The sequence below is a fragment of the Eublepharis macularius genome, chromosome 3, assembly GCF_028583425.1.
Source record: "Eublepharis macularius isolate TG4126 chromosome 3, MPM_Emac_v1.0, whole genome shotgun sequence".
Classification (NCBI taxonomy): Eukaryota; Metazoa; Chordata; class Lepidosauria; order Squamata; family Eublepharidae; genus Eublepharis; species Eublepharis macularius.
The window spans coordinates 183,061,380-183,083,341 of record NC_072792.1 but is presented as its reverse complement, the minus strand read 5'-3'; the positions used below and the strand labels follow the sequence as shown (position 1 = coordinate 183,083,341).

At 47.1% G+C, this 21,962-nt stretch overlaps 1 protein-coding gene across 1 annotated transcript in view; it reads right to left on the bottom strand.

Moving 5' to 3' along the window:
* The window catches only part of CHRDL2 (chordin like 2), a 38,058-nt gene that overhangs the window by 6,926 nt on the left and 9,170 nt on the right, over nucleotides 1-21,962 (bottom strand). The window contains exons 2-9 of the mRNA XM_054973035.1: nucleotides 14,167-14,279; nucleotides 12,546-12,639; nucleotides 11,511-11,656; nucleotides 9,836-9,929; nucleotides 8,270-8,322; nucleotides 6,226-6,382; nucleotides 4,598-4,792; nucleotides 530-685 (exon numbers count right to left, since the gene is read on the bottom strand). Coding sequence (XP_054829010.1) covers nucleotides 530-685; nucleotides 4,598-4,792; nucleotides 6,226-6,382; nucleotides 8,270-8,322; nucleotides 9,836-9,929; nucleotides 11,511-11,656; nucleotides 12,546-12,639; nucleotides 14,167-14,279 — 1,008 coding nt within the window. The remainder of the gene's footprint in view (nucleotides 1-529; nucleotides 686-4,597; nucleotides 4,793-6,225; nucleotides 6,383-8,269; nucleotides 8,323-9,835; nucleotides 9,930-11,510; nucleotides 11,657-12,545; nucleotides 12,640-14,166; nucleotides 14,280-21,962) is intronic.

The window sequence follows — 21,962 nt, the reverse complement described above, 5'->3', positions numbered from 1 at the left end:
ACCTTTAAGACTAACCAACTTTACTGTAGCATAAGCTTTCGAGAATCACAGTTCTTGTATCTGACGAAGAGAACTGTGATTCTCGAAAGCTTATGCTACAGTAAAGTTGGTTAGTCTTAAAGGTGCTACTGGACTCTTTTCGATTTTGTGTAATCCATGCAGATCCCACTACTGACACCTGGAAGCTAGACTACAGAGCTCCACTAAAGTAACGTCCACTCAGTGATCTGACACCTTCGAGTTACTTGAGTGGTGGTGCTATTCACATGTTTAGATGGCAATCTGTACGAGACTCTAACATTCCTGACTCCAAGCAGTATTCCCGCTAACGTGCGCACCTGCTCACATGCACATGGATTCTCCCTGCTCCACTGATAGCGTCTCATCTAAAGTGCAGGGGTGCTTCCTCTTGGGGGTGCTCCCCCTCACTCAGCCAGAACTTCTCACCCAAGTAAATACTGCTACAAAGCGAGCAACTGAAAAGACCCATCTGAACACCACAGGATGTGCGCCAAAGACGCATACATACCTTTCACTGGTTTCCAGATATAGATTTCCACATCATCCGAGGATTCCCTCTCTATGGCGATTTTCCTTAAGTTCTCAGAGGAGGTGGCAATGAACATGTAGACAGACACTCTGCATTTGTTGGTGTTGATTGCTGGGGCGAGCATCGTCTCGTCGTCTGAAAGTACACAAACCCCAGGGTCAATGTGAGCAGCTTCTCAGGAACACAAGAAGGGAAAGTTACAGGAATTACCATGAGGGTAGAAAAGGAAGAGAGCACCATGTGCAGCCCTTCTGGTATTCAGCCAGCTCGTCAGGTGAGAGGTACACTAAACCTTTCTCTCTGACGCACTAGTGAAAGCCATCATGGAGTAATGGTTAGAGTGTCGGACGAGGATCTGGGGAGACCCAGGTTCGAATCCCCGCTTGGTTTTGGAAGCTTGAGCTTGCCGTGTGACCTTGGGCTTGTCACACATTCTCAGACTAGCCTACCCCGCAGGGTTGTTGTGAGGATAACTGGAGGACAGGAGAACAATGTAAGCTGCTTTGGAGCTCCATGTAAATGCATTTGTACATATGCATGAAGCCGCCTTCCAAATGAGTCAAACCACTGGTGTATCAAAGTCCGCCTTGTCTGTCCCTTTCATCTCCAGTTAAAAGGATACGGCCAGAGGTCCTGGAGACTCATGGCCAGTCAAATCAGACAGTACTGATTTTGTGTGTGTGTGTGTGTTCAGACGGAACCCATGTGTTCAGAAACATAATACGTTTGAACGTCCACTGCAGGGGAGAGCTATCGCCTTCATGACTAGCTGGTGCGCTGGCATCGCTTTGGCCAATGTGGGGAATGGCATGCTGGACTAAACGGGTCACCAGTCTGGTTCAGCTCTTATTCTATACATTCTTTAGCCGATGGGACAATGAGCCCGTGTGAAACGGTCCAGGGCTTGGCCAATTCCGCAGCCTAAGCTCCAGTACAGGAATGAAGTCCTGCCCCCAGCCTCCTGACATCCATACACCAAGATGTTAGCTGAACTCTCTCCTACCCACAATTCCTGGTTTGGGCCTTGGCATGTTCATTCTTAACCAGCCAAAGGTCCAGAGACAGCTTCTAGCACTCCCATCCGTCCCAAAGCTGTTAACATTTCGTTTTTCTTGTGGTGTAATTTCAAGTCAGTGTTTGGATGTTGGCATATTAACCCACAGAACACACAGTCTCTCTAGTCTCTACACATTACTGTTTACCTAGGGATGCTCAAATAAACCTCATTTCATGTGTGTGTGTGTCCCCTTCCAACTTCCCATGCACTCACTCGCACAGTCCCACTTCAATTTGTTCCCCATGAGTACATTCACATATTCAATATCAGTTCCTCCTCAACTGCTAAAAGTATCCCCGTTTCCCCCACCCTCCACTTCCATTCATGGAAATGCAGATCTTGACAAGTTTCTCGCACCGTAAAGAAATGAGAATTGGCAAGTCAAAGGAGCCTCACAATGAAAACAGAGCTGGACTCACTTGAAGATACAATCGCACCAAGGGAGCTCCCGTGAAAGCGGCACGCACATGCACTGAGCAAGGACAGCCTGCATATGAATTGAGTATCACACATAAAATCCTGCACTGCGTCTCCAGGTAATTCGCAACGTGTAGAGAGACTGACAGCCGTGAGTCCATTCCTCCAGACAGCATGATTGTGTTCGCCGCGCTTTTCTCACTGAGGCATTGCTCAACAGTAGTCATTTGAAAAAACTCTGCATTATAACCTCTTTCAGGTTCATGATGGCAGACCAGCGGCAACAACCCAAATCTCAGGAGAAGATTCTTTTGCTGTGCTGGAACCCACCTAATCACAGAGCGGACGTTTGTCTCACCAAACATCCATGCTGTTCCAGCATAATTTGACATGTTTTTATTCCTCTGGTTCCCGCTTTCTCCCTCTTTGCTGTTACTGTCCTTGGCTTCGCTTGCCCCTACTGCTCAATTCTATTGGCTGTGGCAACCAATGAAGGCCACATACATCAGTTCCAGAACTCTCACAAGAACCTCATGCAGCAAGTTGCTTTCTCAATATTGTGAATGTTGGTGAGGTGGGCTGATGCAGGGAGAATGGGGCATGCCCAAAGCAGCCTTGGGAGCCTACAGCTGAGACGAGATTTGAGACTTCACACCTTCAGCCACTCAGCTGCCCAAGTGTTCAAATATGGCACAGTAGTAGAGGACAATCTTGACCAATGGCCTCAGGAAGCTGTTTGAGGGCAGGTGGCATAGCCTCCTGATTGAAGCTACAAGAGTCTCAGAGTCAAGCTACAAGTGACTTTTTTCACGCGTAGAACACTTGATCGTTTTCGCAAGTTTTCCTGGGAACTGAAGTCCCAGAGTCCTTCCCCTCTCTGTTAGAATCGCTGCCTGAAGAGCCAGAGAAAGCCGGCTGCAGGAGCAGCTTTTGCAAATCTTTCCTCCAGTCACAAGCCTGCTCTCAACGATCTTTTGGGGCGGGCAGCTGCAGCTTTCTCCCTGGGCATCTTGCTCCCAGGGAGCTGCTCTGGATTTGCAAAAGCTGTTGATGCAGCCGGCTTTCTCTGGCTCTTCAGGCAGCGATTCTAACAGAGAGGGGACGGACACTGGGACTTCAGTTCCCAGGAAAACTTGCGAAAATGATCAAGTGTTCTATGCGTGAAAAAAGTTACTTGCAGCTCTCAGAGCCAAGCTACAAGTGACAAATTACACTTGCCTGGCAAGTGAACAAACTCACATGTATTCCTCCCTGTTCACTTGCCATTCACTTGCAATCCACTTGGAGTGCAAGTGAATGGCAAGTGAACAGGGAGGAATACACGTGAGTCTGTTCACTTGCCAGGCAAGTGTAATTCGTCACTTGTAGCTTGGCTCTCAGTCTGGTTAGTTCCTGGAGGGGGGCCCTCCCAGATGAGATCTTGGGAGTTCTGTGAATGGAGCTCCAGGCTGTTTTTAAATTCGATTACTTGGTGCACAGATGCCTGGTTTCAATTGGGAGCACGGCACAAGGGAAGGATGGGTTAAACCTACTATGTAATTTGCTGAAGGAAAAATGGTTCCAGGGAATGGCTGTTGGCTCCTTCCTGGAAGACCCGTATCAGTGCCCAGATACGACAAATGGAGCCCCAGTGCACCCAGGGCCGTTTCCACATGGCTTATCTTATTCTGCAAAATAGCGAAATCTTGCGCGAAATCTCGTGAGAAGACACTGTTATCACGTCTTCTCACGCGATAACTGCGTCTTCTCGCGAGATTTCGTGCAAGATTTCATTATTTTGTAGAATAAGGTAAACCGTGTGGAAACGGCCCTGGTGTTTGAATTAAAAAATAAATCCTCGGAGCTCCAGAGATGGCAATCTCAGGATCACATCTGGTTTGGCCCCCATGAGTATAGAAAACTGTCTGATGTAAGCTTTTGATGTGGAGTCAGACCATTGTCTACCTCTGGTCAAACACGATGGACTAGAGCTAGTTTTGTGCAGCGAAAGGACGGAGGCTGCTTGAATAAAGTCCACACAAGACTGGTTGTTTTTGGAAAGAAACGGATAATCTTTATTGTAAAAGAAATCCACGCTGTGATAGGAAAGGCAGAAGAAGCATTCTATCTCGCTTTATCCAGCTTTCTGACTAAAGGATGGAGACAGACGCTGAGAGCACATCTTGCTGTCCTGGAGGTTGGAGGGGAGAGGCAGGAAGAGAAGCAGACAGCCGGAAGGAAGGAAGGAAGTCCCTGAGAATAGCAATCTGGGTAAACAAAGAGACAGCGACAGAAGAGAGAAAGAGGAACCTGACTTGTCTACTGCCTCCTCTGGAGTACAGCTGTGCTTGGTACAAAGAGATGTTGCGTAGGCATTCACTCCAAGCATTATAAACATTTTTCCTATCATCAGAAATCTGTTGAATGAATCCCTGAAGTGTTTCAGGCAGTCTTCTTGGGTATCGGAAGGAGAAGCTCTCTATGCCTGGCATTTACACCCTGGGCCTCTGCTCTGCCCACTAAGTCCCAACGGCAGCTGCGCTACCCTGCAGCCGTAACACAAACTGCTCAGATGGGAGAAGAGGCTACTTCACCTGGGCATACTTTGCAGCATTTCCCTTCTACATGCCGAGGCTCTTCGCAAGGGTACTCTCCGGGACACACAACTTTTTGGCAGTCTTGGACCCCATCCTTGCAAGTGCACAAAATGCAAGGCAGCGGTACAAAGTAACGGAAGGTTGGGTGCCACACGTCCCCGTGGGAGTAGGTCTTCCCGTTGTAGGCACAAGCTAAAGGAAGAGGAAAAGGGTTCCAGGAGAAAATAGAAACAGGAAACACTTAAAAAAACCCTAATCCTAACCCCCACCCAAGTAGGCGTTCAAAATGGCTTATAACCGCCATGGCGGTTTATAATGTCTGTCTGTCTATTTATTTAAAATATTTATACCCCATCTTATCTCCTAAGACTCAGGGTGGTTAACAAAGCAGCAAAAGGACACAACATCGTAAGTCTCCAACAAATTAAAGCCAGTGCACAATAAAAACTGGATCGAGAAGCTTGGCACTTGTACAGTAATTTTTGTTCAACAGGGCCAAGCTTTTGGTTGCTTTTGACCAGTCCGAGAAACAACTTTATCATACAGGCATGTATCCCCTTGAGCCAGGGTTGAGTCATTATAGCAACTTGTATTATAAAGTAAACTACTTTTATTATAAAGCAAGGAATCACTTGCAGTTGGTTTCCTTTATACGCCTGTGAAGTTGGATGCGTCCTTTAAAGGACCAATATCAACTATTGTTTGCTTTCTGCACCTGCACAATTAGGGGTATCTATTCAAGAAATGATCGCAATAAATGACTGCAAATTTAGCCAGGTTCATGGACAGGCACAGAAGGCCCACAAAGACACTAGTAGTAGCTCTCAATACAAAAATAATAAACTGATTCCCCCCCCCCCTCATGTGACTGTGTGTCTTTTAAAATTCGAGGCAGTGGGAGACAAGTTGGGGAGGGGCTACAAAAAACTACAACACTGAAATATGTGGAAAGTGGCATAATCCTGCAAACAGACACATCCAAACTAGGGTTGCTCACCGCCAGGTGGTTGCTGTAGAGATCTAGGGTTGCCAGCTCCAAGTTGGGAAATTCCTGGAGATCTGGGGGGTGAAACCTGGAGAAACCTGGAGAAAGTGGGGTTTGGGGAGGGAAAGGACCTTGGCATGGCATAATTCCATGGAGTCCACCCCCCAAAGTAGCCATTTTCTCCAGGTTAATTGATCTCTGTGGCCTGGAGACCAGATGTAATTCCGGGAGATCTCCAGCCACTACCTGGGGGCTGGCAACCCTAGAGAGATCCCACAATTACAAATGATCTCCAGGCTACGGAGAGCAGTTCCCCTGGAGATGATAGTTGTTGCCATAGTATTCCTGCTCAGTACGAGAGGAACCACCGGTTCAGACATTTGGTGTATGCCCCTGGAGAAAATGGCTGCCTTGAAAGGTGGACTCTATGGCAATATGCCCTGTTGAGGTCCCTCCCTTCCCCAAACGCCAGCCTCCTTTGCTTCACCCCAAAAATCTCCAGGAATTCCCCATCTCAGAACTGGCAACCGAAAACCAAACATCTGGCTGCACAAGCGGCTCCCTGCTCATATCTGGCGAGTGTGACAAGAGTAGCCACAGTAGCTTGAATGTGAGAGTGCTTAATCTGAACCCACGTTACCTCTCTTGTGCCTCTCTTTCAAAATGATTCTGACCGTCGTGCCACCCCCTCTCAGCTTGCTGCTATGAGGGATGAACTCTAGCGAAGGTCCGGTTGGCATATCTGCTGCTTCCAGGGGATCTTCATTTCTCGCCTCCCCTGCACACCGCGATTCACTCTGGAGGCAACAAGGAGAGACCAGTCAGTTCAGCAGATCGGCTATCATTTAGAACAGTGTGAACAAACGGGTGTGGAAGCTCCCCTGGATGGCCTGCTAGCCAATGCTCATTCATCCCACGCACTTAACTACTCCTGCCAGCCACTTGTGTGCCAGCGCTGGCACCCCACTTCCCTAGGATACCAGGCATGTACAACAGTTAGGTTTGCCACCTCTTACAGCAACTTATGCTATTTTGTAACTTCTCTTTGCCAGAAGTGATTGCTTCCAATTATTTGGCAAAGAAATAAAAAATTGAAGGGGTCTACTTAGCTGACCCGATTCTATGTAACGATCGGAACAGCATTTGGCAGTGACGCCTGGGCAAATGGAGGTGTTTGGCTCAACACTTATGCACACACATGAAGCTGCCCCATACTAAATCAAGCTAATTATTGTCTACTTTGATTGGCAGCAGCTCTCCAGGGTCTCAGGCAGAGGTCTTCCACATCACTTGCTACACAATCCTTTTAACTGGAGATGCCAGGGATTGAACCTGGAACCTTCTGCGTGCCAGGCAGAGGCTCTCCTACTGAGCCACAGCCCCTCCTCTAATGCAATGACTTAACATGCTGCTGGTGGGATGTCATATCTTCATTTCCCATGGCATTGAACAAGAAAGGAAGGGGGGAAAGGGGGGAAGGAAAGTGGGAAGAGGGAGATGATGACAACAACAACAATAATAATAACATTCAATTTCTATACCGCCCTTCAGGACAACAGAAGGTTTACAAAGTATGTTATTATTATCCCCACAACAATCACCCTGTGAGGGGGGTGGGGCTGAGAGAGCTCTGAGAGAGCCGTGACTAGCCCAAGGTCACCTGGGCTTCAAGCGGAGGAGTGGGGAATCAAACCTGGCTCTCCAGATTAGAGTCCTGCCCCTCTTAAGTGACTGACCCAAGGTCACCCAGCTGGCTTCAAGCGGAGGAGAGGGGAATCAAACCTGGCTCTCCAGATTAGAGTCCTGCCCCTCTTAAGTGACTGACCCAAGGTCACCCAGCTGGCTTCAAGCGGAGGAGAGGGGAATCAAACCTGGCTCTCCAGATTAGAGTCCTGCCCCTCTTAAGTGACTGACCCAAGGTCACCCAGCTGGCTTCAAGCGGAGGAGAGGGGAATCAAACCTGGCTCTCCAGATTAGAGTCCTGCCCCTCTTAAGTGACTGACCCAAGGTCACCCAGCTGGCTTCAAGCGGAGGAGAGGGGAATCAAACCCGGCTCTCCAGATTAGAGTCCCGCTGCTCTTAATTGCTACACAAAACTGGTGTAGCGGTTAAGAGAGATAAAGAATCAGCACACACACACCCTTCAATGGGCATGGAAATACACTTTTGTGCATGGAACACACATTGTGTATCTGACCACCAGGAGGACATGAGGAAGTGTGACGTGTAGTTCGATCTTTCAAGTGGCAGGCTTTGGGAAAGGCCTTTGTTGGAGAACCACTGTCAGCTTGATTAGGCAACGCTGCGGTAGATGGGGCAAGTGTCTCTCAGAGCCAAGCTACAAGTGACACCTGACACAGGTTGGACACTCGTCAGCTTCCCTCAAGTTTTGATGGGAAATGTAGGCATCCTGGTCTTGCAGCTGTAACGGAGAGCCAAGCTGTAAAACCAGGATGCCTACATTTCCCATCAAAACTTGAGGGAAGCTGACAAGTGTCCGACCTGGGTAAGGTGCCACTTGTAGCTTGGCTCTCAGTATAAGACAGCTTCGTATGCTCAGTTCAACAACCGAATATCACAAATGCACTTATGTGCTAGGTGCAGGCACCAAAGATCAGAGGCTGAGCATCTTAATGAATTTTAAAAATCATAGCTGCAATTCACAGAATGGAAACTTCACGTACATCTCTGTTCAGCTGCAGGGGTTCATCGTCTGTCAAGCTGTCGTAGGAGCTATCTGCAAAAAGAAAAGAAAGGGTCGGCGCTGGGCAGGACCGTCTAACCCTGGGCATTCATGCCATGCCCTCTCGGACACTAATTGGAAATCACTGTGCCCAGTTCACCTATGAAGGTGTTCAGGCTCCCCCTATCACAGGGCTGGAGCTAGTCATCTCCATCAACTACCAGGAATCAGATATCGGGCAGGATGTGAATGCACTTCTTTACCAACATACAAAGACTGCATTTGAACAAGATATTACTTGAGTGGTGGAGCCCCTTTTTGTAGTTTGATGCGGGCAAGGAGACAGCACGAGGCCGGATTCTTTGCACAAGTTTTTATGCTTCTCTGTCCTTCTTACAGGTTCTGTTCTATTTTCTCTTCCATCTTTCTTTCCATTTCTCCCTCTGCTTTTTCCTTTTCTGTCTATAGGAGTCCAGTCCGCTCAGCAACAGGCAGTGGTCTCCCTAATGGGCATATTTGTAAAGCGCCGTCAAGTCACAGCTGACTTATGGCACCACCCCCACCTTCCCATAGGGGTTTCACAGCAGGAGACAAGAGAGGTGATTTTGCCATTGCCTGCCTCTGGGTAGCAACCCTGAACTTCATTAGTGAGTCCACCTGTCGTTATATTTTGGAGGATGGAGCGATTTCAGATGCCAAATGACAAAAGCTGGTGAACGACAATAGAACAGACCGACTCACATTCTAGCTGTATCAGAAGTGAGCTGTGACTCACGAAAGCTTATACTCAACCACAAATTTTGTTAGTCTTATAGGTGCCACTGGACTCTTGCTCTTTTCTACTGCTACAGACAGACTAACACGGCTACCCATCTTGATCTATCACACAAATTGTACATGCATTCATGGTGAACAGGGCTTATAAACCCATCTTTCCCCTTCCCTCCCCTCCTGCCATTCACAGAGCAGTGTTGTGATGCTTTTAAAAACGATAGCACTAAAAAACAAAAACAAAATGCCAGTGGAGATTTAAGTGATTACATGCAGGCAGCATCTGTGGAAGGCCTTGGCCTCTAAGCCCTGTCTCGTTGGTCCTCCAGGGCAACTCTTTGGCCACTGTGCAAGAAAGGATGCTGGAGCTGGCAACCTAAGACAATTTGTAGGGTTACTGAGAGCAGCCAGAGGGGACTGGAGGAGATATGCTGTTCCTTGAGGGGAAGAGTGAGGCTGCTCTCAGGCTTATGGCTAGGTGTCTACCTCTCCCCTTTTCCAAACCATCACCGAGAGGGGAAATGGATGGCTCCTCCACCCACACAACAAAATGCAAGCAAGGCGCCAGATGCATTTTCTCCTAGGATAGCAAACTAATTCAAGCCAGCCCTGTAAACACAGCCAATTACAGGGAGGGGGGAGAGTTTTAGCAGAGAACGCCACCTGGAAATGGCCATGCAGCTATTAGGGAGGGGCTTTGGCTGCCATTTTCCATCGCTCCATGGGCGGAGGGTCTTGTCAGTCCCTTACAGTGCGGTCCGTTAATGTCATTTGAGAAATAAAGTCAAGATCTTACCTTTGCAGACTGGGCAGCAGGAGTCGGAGATAGTCTGGGGTGAGTCACAGAATAGATCTGGACAGGTCACCAGGCCACAGTAAATCTGGCCTTCCTGAGAAACATGAGAAGAGCCCAGACATCATTCAAAGCACCAGATACCAGCAGAGAGATCCCCTTTCTAAAGATCTTCCACTTGCTCTCAGGGGAGGGGACTAAATGGGCCACATATTCCTAGGAGTTTTGGGGGTGGAGAGTGGGGAAGGACCTCAGCAGAAATGTGATATCATATAAAGTCTGTCTTCGAAAGTGGCCATTTTCTCCAGGGAAACTGATCTCTGTGGTCTGGAAATTAGCAGTAATTCAGGGAGGTCTTCACTTGGAGGTTAGCAACGCTACACAATCCACTGAACTTGCACAGGGAGTATCTATATTACAAACTTATACCAGTTTTATACCGCTTTAACTGTCATGGCTTCACAAAAGCAATCCTGGGAACTGGTCCCGAGAACAATCTTCTAGGAGAGCCCTCCGGCTCTCTGTCCCACTCTTGTCCTTCACCCTTCAAACAAGAACCTGACCCCATTCTCTTCATCTGCTTCCCATCTCTTTCATCCATGGATGGTGAGCTATGCACACCCTGTCGATCTCCTTGAACTCTTGTGAGATCCCCCTGATCTTGCAAGAGATTGGGTGCTATTTGCTGGGTAGAGGAGGAGGAGGGTTTGGACTTCAAAGATGAGCTCCTAGTGCCCACCAGGACAAGCAATACTGGTAGCAGAGCACTGAGCTGTATTCCTAAGCTGTAAGTGTGAATGACCAAGAGGAGGTCCAAAGTCCACCAGTTTAAGGAGGCCCATCACCACCGGGTCAGTTCCCTTGCCTAAAGAGCTTGCTTCACAATCTTGAAAAGGGGTAGGAACCAGAACAGAGCATCTTTTCTGGATCTCTGGAGGAAGGAGAAGAATGGAGAAGAGGAAGAGCATGCAGGAGATAGGCTTGATATGTCAAGATTTTCTTGATACGTCAAAACACTATGCAATGGGATGTTGTAAGTGTTCGCAAGATCCCAGAAACGATGCTCTGGCTAGGATTGGAACTCCTGGTGTTTGGAGCAAGGTCTTCCGTTTCTCCTAGACTTTATAGTATACCACAAAGTCTGCTTTCTGAAGCTGCCATTTTCTCCAGCGGAACGGATCCCTGTCATCTGGAGATCTGGAGGCTGGCAACCCTAGTTTGGGCCCTGATTCTAGAACACCATGTCATCCTGGCAAAACAAACCCATGGCTCATGTCTTGTGCTGCTTGTGAACTAATTTGGGGGAATTATTTTAAGGTAAATCCTGATAAAACTGACTTCAGCTGGTGGACTTTGGACCTCCTCTTGGTCATTCACACCTGCAGCTTAGGAATACAGCTCAGTGCTCTGCTACCAGTATTGCTTGTCCTGGTGGGCACTAGGAGCTCATCTTTGAAGTCCAAGCCCACCTCCTCTACCCAGCAATGCTCTCCAGGAAGAACAGGCAATGCCCCCCTGCCTCCCTTGCCACATGTAGCGGCAGCCGCCCTGGCCCACAACTGCTATGAAAAAGCTACCACTTCTTTTGCCTGGCTCAGATCTCACCCTCTCCTTTTTAACTTTTCTGGTTGCCTGCTCTGCTCTGGAGCTGCTCCCCGTTGTGTCCTGATCCACTTACCGAGCAGCTGCATTGTGTGCATTGGTTTGGCTGCCTGGAAGGGAAGAGTTCACTGGCAGTAAAAATGTCACCGTGTTGGTATGTCGCTCCGTTGTATTGGCAAGAGGAATCGATGGGCTCCTCGAATCCAGGCTGACTGTAAATTTCTGCAGAGAAAGAGGAGCAGGAAGCAGAAAGAAAAGCGATGACCTGATTAGAAGCTTTTCTAAAGAGAGCAATCGTGTCCTAGTGGTTAGCGTGTTGGACTAGGATCTAGGAGACCAGGGCTTTTTTTCTGGGAAAAGAGGTGGTGGAACTCAGTGGGTTGCCCTTGGGGAAAATGGTCACATGGCTGGTGGCCCCGCCCCCTATTCTCCAGACAGAGGGGAGTTTAGATTGCCCTCCGCGCCACTGGAGCGGCGCGGAGGGCAATCTAACTTCCTCTCTGTCTGGAGATCAGGGGGCGGGGCCACCAGCCATGTGACCATTTTCAAGAGGTTCCGGAACTCCATTCCCCCGCGTTCCAGCTGAAAAAAAGCCCTGTAGGAGACCCAGGTTCCACAGAAGCTCGCTAGGTGACCTTGGGCCAGTGACACACTCTCAGCCTAACCTACCTCACAGAGTTGTTGTGAGGATAAATGGAGGAGAGGAGAACAAAGTAAGCTGCTTTGGGTTCTCATTGGAGATAAAAGAGTGGTATAAATTACACAAATAAACAAAATGGCCACCGCCAGCACCCCACAGCAAATTGCACTGGAAGGCCCATGGCATAAGGGAAGAATATACGCTTTGCATGCCTGAAGTTGCAGGTTCTAACTAAGAGCAAAACTTAACATAGTGGGGACAGTGACATTTCTTTATGTACTTCTTTGTGCATAGGGTGGGGGCCTTATTTTAATACAAAAAAGGGACACTTGGGTGAGTGAAGCTGGACCTTTCCCTCGCCTCACACCCCTTGGCTTCAGTTAGAGCTAGGCTAGGAGAAAAGATCTTGGTTCGAAGGTACGGTAGGGGAGAATACAGGAGGACCCCTTGCCTGCTTTAAAATCCACTCACCTGGGCACCTGGCACAGCACTGTTGAGGGTCAGTGATGGGGTTCAGGCATGGAAGAACAGGGCACTGAATTCGATAGCAGCTGACATTGGTATCCTAGGTGAAGAAAGGGACAACCCGCTGTCAGAATGAGCTCTGAAACAAAGCAGGGAAACCCCGGATAGTCAAAAGCTACAAGAAACAATACCGGGAATATACAGTCAAAATTTTTGGATTTTTATAACAATATATTGGTGCAAAATGTGCAAAAGTGCAAAGTGTCAACAATAAATACAATCTATAATAAATACAATCTATAATAAATACAAGGTAACAATTATACAAGGTAACAGTTGTTTGTCCGTGTTTTTGTAATGTTCATAAAGAAACGTCTGGGTGAGAGCTGCAGTAGAGCCTTCTTAGGAATGTAGGCAGACAGTCCCACAGAGGAGGGTGACCACAATCCAAATCAAATGAAAATATTGATGTGCCGACGGGATTATGCTTGCATATTATACCATTCCCGTTGGTCCGTTGCACTGAAATGGTGGTTCATGCCAGTAATGAAAATATCATGTGGTGAGCTGTTCTAATTGAAGACCATTAGGAAGGTGTACATCCAATAACTGTGCCCAGGAAGAAGTTGTGTATACGAAACGGGAATGGTATAATATGCAAGCATAATCCCGTCGGCACATCAATATTTTCATTTGATTTGGATTGTGGTCACCCTCCTCTGTGGGACTGTCTGCCTACATTCCTAAGAAGGCTCTACTGCAGCTCTCACCCAGACGTTTCTTTATGAACATTACAAAAACACGGACAAACAACTGTTACCTTGTATAATTGTTACCTTGTATTTATTATAGATTGTATTTATTATAGATTGTATTTATTGTTGACACTGCACTTTTGCACATTTTGCACCAATATATTGTTATAAAAATCCAAAAATTTTGACTGTATATTCCCAGTATTGTTTCTTGTAGTCAGAATGAGCTCTGGCCATAATAAATGGAAAATCTACGACAGCCTGAGATTATCCATGTTTTTTACTGAAAGTATAATTGTGTCCTGAATTCTGCTTCAAAGCTGTGTGTCTGAGTAAGACACACACACACACACACACAGAGAGAGAGAGAGAGAGAGAGAGAGAGAGAGAGAGAGAGAGAGAGAGGTTTTTTAAGGCAGCAAAGAACATCAGCGAGTTTGTTGAAAATGCAAAAAAACAAAAAAAGAATAAAGGTAAGTTATTTTGCTGTGACTTGTTTTCCAGCTCTTTACCTGACGATTAACTAGAGATGGGAGTGTAGCCTGGGGGGAGGGGTTTGTGGAGGCAAGGGACCTCAGCAGGGTATCAGACCATAAAGTCCACCCTCCAAAGCTGCTGTTTCCCCCAGGGGAACTGATCTTCGTACTATCTGGACGTTGGCAAACCTACTGGCTGTGTCTAAGCCAAGCTGGATATAGCGACTGGTGGAATAGGACAAAGCAATGGAGGGAACTTCCTTAGAGGCAAAAGAATATTTTCACTCAGCCCTGTTCACTCAGCGTGGTACCATTCATCATAAAATCACATCTGGCAATCCCTAGGACAGAGATAGGGTTAGTGTTAGTTATCACACGGTGACCTTCGAGTGATACCTCAGAACAGGTGCATCGGATGCAGTACATCACGCCTTGTGGTTCCAGGTAAGGATGCCAACTTTCTCCTGGATTGTACCTCTGCCCATTAAACAAACAGAAAATATCCGGATCTGGAAATCAAACACAGGGGTTTTATTTGTTTATTTAGAAAATGAATACGCTGCCTCTGCAGAGACATGCCCGAAACGGATCACAAAGTAAAACACGATCAAATGATAAAAACAGCACAAAAATCATTAAAATTAACAGACCATAAAAACAGGCATTAACCTAAAGCATACATTAGCAGCTTTGTAAGAGAGGACTCGTACTAGAAGCAGACAGTAAAAAGCAAGCTCTTCAGTTTCAAGCATGGGTAAAAAGAGAGAGAGTAGGGTAGGCATCAAGCTAGCCTCCAGGAGAAGGGCATTCTGAAAGCAAAACGCCGGCGCTGCCAAAGCCCTCTCTCAACAGGCTTTCAATAGGCCTTCAAGTGATGGGGTTCTTGTAAATGATACTGCACAAGGCAAGTCTTCTGTTCTTGAGCATAAGGATGTTGATTCAGGAGCTCTTAACACACGCTAGTCTTGCTTTATCTTGAAGACATCCTGCATTCGCACTTTGCTTTGTAAATTAAAAAGTTCTGGTGGTGCATTGCGATGCGCAAAGTCACCCATGTAGAACTGCAGCCTGCTCTTTCCCAGACACACTTCCTTTCCCCATAGGTGAATCAATGAAAGAGTTCCTCACTAATCATTGAGTCCACTCCTCTTCATCTTTAGGTAAACACCTAAAGATGTGTTACACACCGTTTTCACACTGCTTACTGATTGCACGAAACTCCTGGAATGACGCGCCTTCCTGGCGCGATTTCCCGCGATAACCAGAGTTATCGTGGGAAATCGCGGCAGGAAGGCACATTGTTCTGGGAGTTTTGCGCAATTGGGTAAGCAGTGTGAAAACGGCCCATGTTTGTGTTACACACCATGAGTTCTATGGAACAGAAGTAAACAAAGTGTGAACAAACTATGAGATCTGGCAGCCTACACAGCCCATCAAAAATGTTCAAAGGGCCCTTTCTGTTTGTATTAGCATCGTAAATCGGTGTGCCCTGAATTTGTGGCAAACCTGTTCAGCAGACAAGCTTACCACATTCAGCTGTAAAAGTCAGACATGAGTGGATCACCCAGTCCATTCACACTGAACGAGTTGGATGTGGGCCAAAGAGTTTTGCGTTGGCTTTTTTCAAGACTGCAGATGCTCAAAAATCCTGCCGCTCCAAACAGATCAGCAGCCATTAAAAGTCACTAGAAATAGTTCGGCCAACACTAAACAGTGGGCGCTTTTTAAAACACAAGAGTTTATTGACAACTGATTTCTATGATTTGTGACTGATTTAACTGTCCATTTAAACAATTTTCTGCCAAGTGGACATCAAGGAAGGAGAGGGAAGAACTCGGTCTGGCTGTGTCACGATGTGAAAAGCCAGTTGCTGTGTGCTGTGCTGTGAGAAAGGAATATGATAAAGCCACCTGCCAAACAGCCACAACTGGATGAATGGATGAACTGTCGATCAAAAAAACCGGCTCCCTGTTTAGTACCGGCAAAAAGGATATCAGCTGTTGTTAATCTATTGCAGCAGAACAAAACAGAAGGTCCAATAGCACCTTTAAGACAAAGAAAATTCACTCCAGCACAGCTTTCCTGAGCCAAAGCTTACTTTTTCAGGTGCACATTAAAGGGACATCAACATGCGCCTAACTGATGGATGTCTGAGCATCCATAACGGTAAACTTGAACCCGTTGCACTGATTGATGGGCCACTTCTAAGCTATTTGCCGGTTCCTTCCCATGCCACGAAGCCTTCCCCAGGCAACTTTCATTCCTCAGGCTTCTGACACCACGTCCCTGTTCACTGCTCCTTCAGGATCTGAGCAGCAGCAGCCGGCTTCTCTCTGCCCAAAGTCAATTCTTGCATGACTTTGTACTATAATTTATTCAGACAAGGCTATACACTAAATGGAGCTCCTGCTGGGAGCGATGATGTGCCGCCACTGAAACTCACATTTCTACTACTTTGACAAAGTGGAGCTGAGTCAGACATACTTGTGGTTATCTGCCAAACCTTACTTCTCCCTTTCAGCAAATGTTTCATCTACCCTTCCCGAACTGTTGCCTTATACATTTAGATTGCCCTCATTTGCCCTCAATCACCCTCACTGATCCTAATCACTTAACCAAATCTGATTGGCTGTGTAGCATTGCTATGTCATCCTGTTTAGCATCCTTCAGATGCATCTGACAAAGAGAACTGTGATTCTCGAAAGCTTATGCTACAATAAAGTTGGTTAGTCTTAAAGGTGCTACTGGACTCTTTTTGATTTTGCTACTACAGACTAACACGGCTAACTCCTCTGCATCTGTTTAGCATCCTTAAATCGGTTAGGATCACCCACATGAGTAATCCAGGAAGGAGAAGGCAGGGGTAGCAGGCAAGGGTAAACGGGACTCAAACAGTGAGAGCCAGAGGAAGCAATGGCACATACAAAATATGTTTGTGCGAGGCGGGGGGTGGGATAGTCACACAATAGCTGGAGAGGGACATTTCTACTGATAAAAATTGCCTGCTTAAAGTTGAAGGTGGAGATAATTAGCGAACTTCGGCAGCCAACTGCAACAATAAGGAATGTTTGCTGTTTTGTCTAGCCTTGGTGACTTCTCTAGGCAGCAGTCAGGATAGGAATCAAGCTTTATATCCCCCCTATCAATGGCATCCTAGCCAGCAGCCACCACAAATTCCATAAACACGCAGATGGGTTAGTGTGGGAATTACTCATTAAAAGAGGAGAGGAGATACGTTTGTGATCTTTTAAAGCTTGTGGTTCTTCCCTCTGACTACCCACAGACACACATTAACCCTAGACAGCTCCAACCAATCACCAGAGCCCATTTTAAGACTCTTCCCTTGCCATGTTGCATTACACTGTTTGAGAACCACCATACAGGGACTGGATTTATCATCACCCTGCTGGAATGTGTCTTGAGGTGCGGGGGGGGGGGGGATTGTTTTACTTACAAACCTTTCAATGAATGAGATCATACATTTTTATCACACCTTTCCTCCAAGGAGCTAAAAGTGGCATATGTGGCTCTCCTCAGTTTATTCCCCCAACAACCCTGTGTGGTAGGTTAGGTTGAGAGCAAGTAACTGTCCCAAAGTCATCCAGCAAGCTTTATAGCAGCACCCAGATTTCCCAGATCCTAGTCCCATACTTTGTTGCACACTAGACTTGCTCTGTGTCTTGTAGATTTTAGGGAAGGATCCAGGGTCCCTCGTGCTCTGATGCTCTCCTTTGCACTACTTCAAATGCATCATGTTAAGGTCACTGACTCCCTCTGTAAGCCCCTGGCTGGACCCTCCAACTCTCCCAAAATGTCTTTGTAGCTTGCGATCAGACAACTGGTACAAACGGCACAGCTGTACAGCTGTGTCTCAGCGAGACCCCTGCTGGATACAAAGGTCACTGCAACGTTGCCTGCTTATGTTCAACAGCATCTGAAGTTTATGGGTTTTGTTTCCCCACCCCACCCAAACATACCATTAAAAGCAACAATCAAATGTGCTTAGCCCAGAATGCACAAAACTGCACTTTCTATCTTTCACAATATTAAAAATAAATAATCGCGAGATTTGTGTGTGCTAGAGAGACTCTGCTGCAGAGCACATTTTGTCTTAGAAACATAGAGCTGGAAGGGAATCCAAGAGGTTGTCTAATCCAGCCCCCTCCCCAATGCAGGAAATTCACAGCTACCTCCCCACCTCACTCCCCCGGTGACTCCTGCTCTATGCGCAGAGGAAGGCAAAAAAAACCCTCCAGGATCCCTGGCCAATCTAACCTGGAGGAAAATGCCTTCCTGACCCCAAAGCGGTGACTGGCATTACCCTGGGCACGCAAGAAAGGGTCACGAAAGCCTCGCTCTAGCACTTCTGTTTGCTCAAGGGATCATTGAAAACCATTGATCTTGCACAAATGCTAGAGGAAGTACACTCCACAGCAGAGACTCTCTAGCACATATGGGCCCTTTTCACACTACTTGCCTGCTCCCGGAACGTTGAGAAACATCGCACAAAAAACACAGAAGATAGCGTCTTCTCGCGGGAGTTTTGCACGACATCGCGCAAAACTCTCACAAGAAGACGCTATCTTCCGTGTTTTTTTGAGCGATGTTTCGCAACGTTCTGGAAGCAGGCAAGTAGTGTGAAAAGGGCCCTGGATCTCATTAATGGGATGCAAACCTAAATCTCCACATCCCTCTCCTGTGCTAATACGGCCGCTTTTCAACTGGGACTCCTTGAATGCTCCCTCAAGGCAATGATGAACCATAGTAGACAAGTTTTCTTGGAAGACAAGTTTGCCCTCCACAGCCCCACCCACAAGAGAGCACGGGTATGTTCTAAGATGTACGGTGGGGTACAAGTCCACCAGGCCTGGCTAATGACTGAGCCTCCTCATGAATTTACTTACAGTTTAGCCAAGCACACGCTTGTGCCCCGAGGCTCCATGGTTGAGAATGAGAAATTTGAAAAATAAGCGTTCATCTGTTGGATACCTTTTAACTCCATGCTTCCTCAGACAGGCATCCATAGTTCCACCCATGTGGAATTTGCATTTGCATTCAGTATTCTGAGGGGAGAGGCTGTGGCTCACTGGCAGTGCATCAGCTTGGCACGCAGAAGGTCCCATGTTCAATCCCCGGCATCACCAGTAAAATGGACCAGGCTGTAGGCAATGTGCAAGACCCTGGAGGGCCACTACCAGTCAGAGTAGTCGACCTTGACTGGCCAATGGTCTGACTCAGAAGGCAGCTTCAGGTGTTCACATGAACTTGAGTCTCCTAATCTGACACTAACTAGGTTTCCACCCTGATCCAACCTCTGCTGCCATGACTATCTTGTGCTTTTGTAAAAAGTGGAATGTCGTACCGATTTCAGGTTTTGAGGAGTGAGGAGCTCCTAACTTCTCCTTCCCCCCTCAAACAACCTAATCGGGTAGGATTTTATTTTCTGTGTGCATGCTCTGTGATATCGGAGCCTTCTGAATTTGTGAGAAATTGCTTTTGGGTGGCGTTAAATGTTCTGCACTCTGATCAAATAGTTGAGTAATAAGCAAATATATTCCCATGCTCCATTGCACAGGGCTTCCCCAGCCTTCTGGGAGTTCCAAAGTTCATGTCCCAGAACTAAGGGCTTCCCCAGAGCCTCCGGCGCTCCTCCATTGACAAATAGGGAGCCAGCTCTGATGTCAGCTATTTGGTGCCTTTTCCTTTGGGGAAGGAGGTGTTCCCCCTACATAGCGCAGGAGCACCAGTTTTGCATACCATGGATTGATTTTCCTTCCCGGCTCCACGTTTGCCAGTTCCTGGCCCGCACAACATGCCCGGGTCGAATACAGATCCCAAGACTTTGGGGCAAGGATTAGCCATTCAGAAAAGCACTTGGCACTACTGGACCAGTGCAAGTCAGGCCTGCTTCACTTGTGTGACCCATGAAGGAAAATGCAGACCCTCTATAGTGGCCCAGCCAGAACTCAATAAAGCTGCCTTGATTCATTTCCTCAGGCTGCAAAAACTGGAAAATATCAAGGCCCTCAGTAAAGGGAAGCATGCTGCCTCTGGCTTGATCGGGCCTGCCCTGGACTCATGAAGTGCCCATAGCTGCAGGAAGAGTGAAAATACCCCGGCAAGGGCTGGCACAGAATGCTGGAAAGAAAGTGTCCAAGACACAAGGGACTTTCCTTTTTCTGCATTGATTCCCCCTTCCCCAAGAGAGGCAGTACTGGTTAGACATTTAAGTTATTTTCAATGAGAAAATTGAAATTGTTCAAGATTTTCTATTCCTTGTCTCAATCACCAACCAAAAGGGAGACTGCAATGAAGAATTCAGAAGAAGATTGAGACTTGGAAGAGCAGCAGTGAGGGAGCTAGAGAAGATCCTTAAAGATAGAGATGTCTCTCTGGGAACCAAGATCAAGATAATCCAAACTATGGTATTCCCCCATTACTATGTATGGGTGTGATTTTTCTGTTCTGTTGCCTAGCCGGCTGGTGCTTTTAGCAGCCACTTTAGACTGCTGCTGGGTGTGTGAGTTTCTTCTTTCTTTCATCAACCTGGTTGTGGGAGGTTTTATTCTATTTATTTTATTTATTTATTTCAATTTATTTCACTTATGTATGGATGTGAAAGTTGGACGGTGAAGAAAGCTGATAGGAAGAAAATGGATTCACTTCAAATGTGGTGCTGGAGGAGAGTTTTTCCATTGTCAGGGAAGGAACAATTCTGGGAAGGTTTCAGGTGCCTGGATGGCTGTTGATGTCCATGAGCAAGCTGAGATGAGCCCCTAAGCCCCAGCAGGGAATGCTAAAGGGGCTTCTCAGCTCTGATGTGGCCCCACCCCGGCAGCGGCGATGCTGGCCATAAGGCTTGGCTGTTACCACCCCCATCCCCATCCCATTGCAACCTGGAAGGAAGTGATGGGTGACGCTAAGCCGGGATTTGCCATCACACCATTCAGCCAGCTCCGGGGCCATTTTAACTTCCCAGCCTTCCTTCACCCCCGTCCCTTTGGCCTTCTGGAATATGGTTACCAATTCCGGTTTGAAAATTCCTGGAGATTTAGGGGCTGGTGCCCAGGGAGGGTAGAATTTGTGGAGGAATCTCAGCAGGGTATAATGCCATGGAGTCTGTCCGCTAAGGCAGCCATTTTCTCCAGAGGAACTGATCTCTGTAGTCTAGAGATTCATTGTAATGCCAGGAGGGGATTTTTGTATCCTGTATCTCAATAATCCTTGTAGCACACAGCTACATATCTGTCTTGCTTGTCCCCCTTTTTTTCTCCCCTTCTTTTCTGTACCCCCTTTTTGTTCCAATAAAATAAAAATTATTTTAAAAAATTGTAACGCCAGGAGATCTTAAGGCCCCACCTAGTTGGCAACCATATTTTGAAACCAGGGCCGATTCCAGACGGCCCTCTGCCTCCCGAAACGTTGCGCGTCGTCGCGCGGAAAACGCAAAATATCGCGTTTTCTCGCGCGAGTTTTGCACGAGATCGCGCAAAACTCACGCGAGAAAACACGATATTTCGCATTTTCCGCGCGACAACGCGCGACGACGCGCAACGTTTCAGGAGGCAGAGGGCCGTCTGGAATCGGCCCAGGTGTGCTTCTGCACAATGGGGCACAGAGATTGGAGGGAGGGAATTAAGAGTCACCACAAGGTTGAAACGCCTCTCTGTGTGAGATTTTAAGAAGATTTGATCTGTCTCCTATTTAGATATTATATGATCTGAAACCTTGAGCAAGGGCTGCCCCCCTCTAGGAATGACTAGCCATTGGGAGTGTGTGTTTTGGAAAAGTGCAGGGTGGGATATAAACATGAGAAAGAAAAAAGAAAAGAAGACGATCAGAGACAGGGATTTTTCTGTGGGGGTCCCCTGAATGGAATGCCCTTCATCTGGCACCAGCCTTAGGGACCAAGGAAAAATAGACATTTTAATAAATACAGCGCTGTTGCTATGTTTCTATGTTTTGTCTTAATTTTATTTATTGTTTTATCATTGGCTATTGTTTATGATTTTAATTACTGCAGTAAGCGCAGCATATAGGAAGATCAACTGAATTGATGTCCAGTGCTGAATTCAGCTGGAAAAGAGGGGAAACCCCCAGACACAGCCCCCGATTGCAATTCCCCTCTGCTTCTGACACTTTCTTTTTCCCCTCCCAGAGCCATGTGCAAATCTGATCTGCCGTATAGTGGT